The sequence below is a fragment of the Astatotilapia calliptera genome, chromosome 13, assembly GCF_900246225.1.
Source record: "Astatotilapia calliptera chromosome 13, fAstCal1.2, whole genome shotgun sequence".
In the NCBI taxonomy this organism is placed as follows: Eukaryota; Metazoa; Chordata; class Actinopteri; order Cichliformes; family Cichlidae; genus Astatotilapia; species Astatotilapia calliptera.
The window spans coordinates 1,576,745-1,583,266 of NC_039314.1; the positions used below are offsets into that span (position 1 = coordinate 1,576,745).

At 41.6% G+C, this 6,522-nt stretch overlaps 1 protein-coding gene across 1 annotated transcript; it reads right to left on the reverse strand.

Moving 5' to 3' along the window:
• Positions 1-690: 690 nt before the first annotated feature.
• On the reverse strand, positions 691-4,965 carry LOC113035375 (uncharacterized). The gene is made up of 3 exons (XM_026190910.1): positions 1,641-4,965; positions 1,350-1,478; positions 691-839 (listed from the first exon to the last, which is right to left on the reverse strand). The coding sequence occupies exons 1-3, from the start codon at positions 4,525-4,527 to the stop codon at positions 691-693; spliced, it is 3,165 nt and encodes a 1,054-aa protein (XP_026046695.1). The 5' UTR covers positions 4,528-4,965.
• Between the last annotated feature and the right edge of the window lie 1,557 nt (positions 4,966-6,522).

Genomic DNA, 6,522 nt, shown 5'->3' on the forward strand with positions numbered 1-6,522 from the left:
TTTATTTCGTGCAAAATTATAAACAAAAATCAACCAAATAACTTCTTTAAACTTAAAATTAAACGAAAGCTAATTTAATTTGCTTTAACAACTTCAAAAGTGGTCAAAAAATCATTTTCTAACCCTCCCGTCTTCCCATCTGACATTTGGCAAACAAAAAACGAAAAACCTTTACCACACCCATCCGGGGTGCTCTTAATCTCTTGATTAATGGGAGGGTCCATAAGCTAATAAACCAATCACTTTCCAAAAGCTTCTCCAATAAAATTAATTACAAATTTACATAACAAAACCAGGTCAGAATATTCTTACACCTTTAAAAAAAAAAAAAAGAAAAACAAAAATGAATACAAATTGCATTTTATAAACATTCAACAAAAATGGCCACAACATTCCGGCCCCTAATTCCTGTGTAACATGAATTATATCTGTCTAAGTGGCCATCATAAAATGCAATACCAATAATTTTCTTCAGTAGTCCATCCGTATAGGTCTTCTTAAAAAACAAACAAAAGGAAAGGTCAATGTTCTATGATTTCAAGTCTCTGATGTTCATGTGTTTGCTTTGTGTGTATTCAAAAAAGGTGTATGTTGCATAATGGAGTGTAGAGCAAAGTGAGTGTCAGTGTAAATGTAGAGCCAGAGGTTCCAGAACTTGGCTCAGTTGGAGGCAAACATTCATTGTTTCCTCTAGATGGCCTCCACCAGGAGACATATTTTGTTGATTGGCCTCTCCAGCTCATTTGTTCGTGTCTTAACTCTAACACGGCGAACTACTCCGTGTGCATCGGCCATGGTTTCAGTGATGCGGCCAATGGGCCAAGAATTTCTTGGTGCAGCTCCATCAACAACAAGCACAACATCACCAATGCAAAAGTTCCTATGAATCTTGTTCCATTTCTGTCGTTCCTGCAACATAGGAAGGTATTCTTTCACCCACCTTTTCCAGAATAGATCCGCAATATACTGGGCTTGTTTCCATCGTCTTCGCAGATACAGATCCTCTTTTTTAAATAAACCTGGTGGCAGCACAGGTTTGCCTTTTAACTGGAGCAAGTGATTTGGAGTAAGAGCTTCTACATCATTAGGATCATCAGATGAAGGTGTGATTGGGCGGTCATTCAGTATAGCCTCCACTTCACAAAAAACTGTATGCAAGGTTTCATCATCTAGTACTTGCTGGTTTGTGATAGAGCATAATATTCTCTTTATTTCTTGCACCAAGCGCTCCCATACTCCACCATGATGGGCCCCATAGGGCGGGTTAAAGGTCCACTTTATGCCATCCTGTGCTAAACCTTTTTGGATTTTACTTTGGTTTAGCTCTAACATAGCTTGTTTTAACTCACGATTTGAGCTGACAAAGTTGGTTCCATTGTCTGACCGGATTTCTTTGACCTGTCCTCTGCGGCAGATGAATCTCCTGATGGCATTAATGCAGGAGCCTGTATCAAGAGAATGTGCCACCTCAAGGTGGACTGCACGACAGGTTAGGCATGTGAAGAGAACTCCATACCTCTTAACAAGACTCCTGCCTCTCTTTACTTCTATTGGTCCAAAATAATCAACACCAACATAAGTAAATGGTGGAAGATCAGCTTAGATTCTGTCAATAGGAAGATCAGACATTTTCTGCTCACCTGGCTTTTGCCGTTGTTTTTGACACACTATGCAATCTTTGATTATTTTTCTAGCTGCTGAATTAGCATGAGGGATCCAGTATTGACGGCGAAGGGTTGAAAGCATGTGATTTCTTCCTCTGTGACCAATCTTTTTGTGAATATGCTGAAGAATAAGCTTTGAAACATGGCTTTCTTTTGGCAAAATTGCAGGATGTTTTGTTTCCTCAGGTAAATCCGCTTTGCTCAGTCTTCCACCCACTCTCAAGACACCATTAGCAACTACAGGATCAAGCTTATACAGATGACTTGACTTCCTTACAGTGCCAGAGTTTAGGGCAGTCATTTCATCAGCAAAATGTTTTCTCTGCACAAAGCTCACTATAGCTTCCTCAGCCTTGGACAAATCCTCAGTTTTGAGCAGAGTGTTCCATTTATCCTCTTGCTTAACACATATTTGACTTCCACAGTGCGTGCCCAGCAACTTCTGTCTTTTCCTTGTTTGCAGTTTAAGTCTTTCTTTTACTTTCAGGATCCATGCCACACACCTTTTTAATTTTGCCCAGCTGGAGAAGTACAACAGCAGCTTAGTAGTGGGACACACATCTTCTTTCAGCACAGCTGCACATATCAGGCCCTCCCCTTTTATTTCTGGGTCAGCTTCCAAATGGACAGATACACAATTCATGCCTACAGGCCAGTGAACAACAGGTTTACTGAGAAATTCTGGACCACTGATCCAGGTGGACGATTTCAGGAAACAGCCAACTGTCATTCCTCGAGAGGCTGCATCAGCTGGATTCAGCTTTGAACTGATGTATCTCCACTGCTCAACTTTTGTCAAAGCATGAATGGTGGAGACTCTATTAGCTACATACGTTTTGAACCGTGTGGTTGTGTTTGCAATGTACTGTAGCACAGTTGTGCTGTCAGACCAAAAGACTGACTCACTCAGATTAAGATTGAGTTCAACTGATAGCATTTTGTCCAAGCGCACAGCTAAAACTGCAGCAGCCAGCTCAAGACGTGGGATGGTGACTTGTTTTAACGGCGCCACCCTTGCTTTACCAATAGTAAAGGAAACACACACTTCCTGCTTGCTATTAGATAGCCTAAGATATGATACAGCACCATACCCAGTTTCACTGGCATCACAAAAGTGATGCAGCTGTGCATTTTTTATCTCCCCAAATCCTTTGGGTGTGACACATCTACTAATACTAAACTTGTTAAGAAGAACTAAATCCTCAACCCATTTTTGCCAAGTTTGTGCCATTTCTGCTGGTATTGTCTCATCCCAGCCAAACCTCAGTTTACATAGATGTTGCAGAATTTGTTTTGCAGGCAGAATGACTGGAGCTAAGAAACCCAAAGGGTCGTAAATGGAGCTGACATTGGACAGAATACCACGTCTTGTAAGTGGTTTGTTCTTGTTCACAATACTGAATGTGAAAACATCACGTTCAATATCCCATTGCACACCGAGAGCTCTTTCTGTGGGTAGCTGATCCCGACTAAGGTCCAGCATCTTTACACCTGTGGCTCTATTTTCCTCCGGGATCTGACAGAGGACAGAGCGATCACTACATACCCACTTATTGAGCTTAAATCCCCCCTTGGCACACACTTCAGTAAGCTGCTGATAAAGTGAGATGGCCTGCTCAACAGACTGAGCAGATTTAAGACAGTCATCTACATAAAAACTATGCCTGATTGTATGTATAACCTCCTCTGGGTACAGATGTTGGTTGTCATCAGCAGTCTTTAGTAGTGCATAGGTGGCACAGCTGGGGGAGGATACTGCACCAAAAATGTGGACTAGCATTCTATGTTCCACCAGCTGTTTTGTGATGTCACCATCGGGCCACCAGAGAAAACGTAAAAAGTTTACGTGTTCCTCAGCTACTCTGACCTGATGAAACATCCCTTTAATGTCTGTCATAAGTGCTATTGGACCCTGCCGAAAGCGAATCAGCACACCTAATAAAGTGCTAGTCAGATCTGGGCCTTGTAATAGCTCTTTGTTCAGTGATGTTCCAGAAAATGTTGAAGCACAATCATACACAACACGCAGTGTTTTCTTGCGGGGGTGGTAGACCCCATGATGAGGTATATACCACACCTTTCCTTCCTCATTCTTCAACTGTTCTTGTGGTATGATTTCTGAATGTCCCTCCATACTAACATTGTGCATGAATTCTTTGTATTCTTCAAAGAATAACTGATCCTTCTGAAACCGTTTTAGCAGATATTGCGCCCTCTGCTGAGCCACCTGCTTGTTGTTTGGCATTCTTACTTCAGGTTTACGAAAGGGTAATTTCAAGTAATAATGGCCATCCTTAAGTACAGCTGACTCTGACATTATGTTCATGAACTGTTTATCTTCTACAGACATTTCTGCACGCTCATTACACTGGTTCTCCACAAAATCTTGATTATACTGCGTAACCAGCATTTCCTCTAAACTACTTATAGAAATGCGGTTTACCTGAACAAAACTAGCATCATGCTCATCCTTTTCACTACCCTGATTGAGTGGCCCATTGACAACCCAACCGAGACGAGTTAGCACAGCATAGGGTCCATTACCCTCACTGTTAATGATTCTCCAAGGTTCCAGCGCTTTGGGAGAATTTACACCAATAAGCAGCCCAATGCCAGCATTTATCGGTGTCAACTTAACCTCCTTTAAGTAAGGCCATTTTCTTAAGTTTTCTTCTTTAGGGATATTTTCTTTAGTGACAGGAATAAACTTTTGAGTGTACACATCAGGCAACCTCAAATACTCATTCTGTTTCAAAGCAGCTACTTCCATACCAAAAAGTTTATAGCTACTTACTGGCCTTTCCTGACCCATAGTCTTTAACATGATTTCCACTTTTTTTCCAGATGCATTTAACTGCATCATCAACGCCTCAGTGCAAAAAGTTGCAGAGCTGCCGGGATCAAGAAAGGCGTACGTCTCCACAACCTTCGTCCCATTTTCCAATTTCACTTTTACTGGAACAACTGACAAGGCACATTCATTAGACCCGGCCCCAGTATGGCTACCAAAGTTCAAAGAAACAAGAGCATTTGAGACTGATGATTCTTTACATTCAGCTTTAGCTGCTTGCCACTGCCGTTCATTTGAGTCTATGTGAAGAACAGTAGGGTGATTTTTGTTACAGGTGTGGCACGTCAAACGATGTGGACAAGCTTTACTAATGTGGCCTCTCTTTAAGCAACCAAAGCATAAACCTTTACTTTTAAGGAATGTCACCTTTTCTTTGTTGGCTTTTAGTTTGAATGAGTCACATACGTCCAAAAAATGAGTTTGGTCACAAAACAAGCATCGAGTTTGATTTAACCCTTTATCTTCATGGCTTATCTGAATCCGTTCCGGTTTGTGTTTGTCATTGATCTGTTCTGAAACTACAGCTACAGAAGTAGCAAAGCTACTGCTTTTAGTTTTAAGCAGTGTCTTTGATGGTTTTGAAGCCATCTTTTCTTTTGTGTTTTGACTTTCTCCAAAAACAGGATCTAATGCAGCTCTTGTTTGCTTTTCAAGAAAATCAAGAAGATCTTTAAACCCTGCTCTGCGATCGCACTTTTCTGTTATACCAACGATTATTAGTCGCCATTTATCACGAAGTCTAAAAGGCAACTTTGAAACAAGAATCCTCATATTGGTTGAATTTTCCAGCTCATCAAGAAACCCAGCTTCATCCATTGTGTTGAAGCAGCTTCTTAGAAAGAATGTGTAAGCACGTAATGCTGAAGCATCATCAGACTTTAAAACTGACCAGTTAAGAGCCTTGTCTATAAATGCAGATGTTATCTTTGCTCTGTTACCAAAGTTCCACTCAAGCTGTCTTTTTGCCTCAACATAAGCTGTCTGTGGACTCATGTGCATGCAACTTCTCACTAAAATTCTGGGCTGTCCTGTAGTAAACTGTTCTAAATAATAAAGCCTATCCTGCATGTTATCAGTTTTAGTTTCTATTCCTTGCTCAAAAGCCTTAAGAAAGGATCTAAAACGCAAAGGATCCCCACCAAAAACAGGAATGTCTATAGCTGGAAGCAGTGACAACCTCTGTTGGTTTACAAGCATCTGAGTAATTTCATTTTGCTTTGTCATAATCTCTATTAGGGCACTGCTGTGAACATCAACCTGTGAAGAGATTGGCCTTGGGCTTTCCCCTTCTGGTTTGACCTTAGCAGGTGCATGTGTCTCTAGGTGCATGTGTCTCTAGGGGCATTGGCAAAGGAGAATGAACTAAAGGGGCTTTCTTTGTTCTTGGAGCCTTTTGAGCTGTAGCAGCAGGTATGAACTCAGTAGATGTTCCAGAAGGCGCTGTAATCCCGCCTTCTGATTCAACCTCAGCCCTGGATGCAAGGCTCTGCCGATCCTGAGCAGAGGTGAGAATTTGCCTTTTTGCATCAGCCTTTACCAACTTAGTTCTTAGAGCCAATGCTTCTTTTCTTGCTTTTAATTGAACTTCTTCCAGTTCGAGCGCATGTTTTTCTTGCAGTGCATCCACCTCCGCTTTTAAAGCGGCTCTTTCCACTTCAGCTTCCATCAGCGCCATTGAAGCCGCACGCGAGCTTTTACTCCTTAAACTTAAGGCTGCAGTAACATTACTGGGCGCTTTACTAGAGCCCTTGCTGACAGGTTTAGCAACTCGTTCAGAAATCATGTCGCTCGCTTCTTGCGCTACTTGTGAGACACTATCATGCGGCGCAATGTCACTGTCATGAGATGCTACCTTTGATCCAACATTAGAGGCTGCAAATTCATCCTTTTGTGGATCAGGGTCTGCATTTATCCAAGTGTCAATTTCATGCAGAAAGTCTTTAAAACTGATCAGCTTAGGTTCATACCAATCGCTGTGATCCGTTTCCTTTTCATCATCGTTCAGCA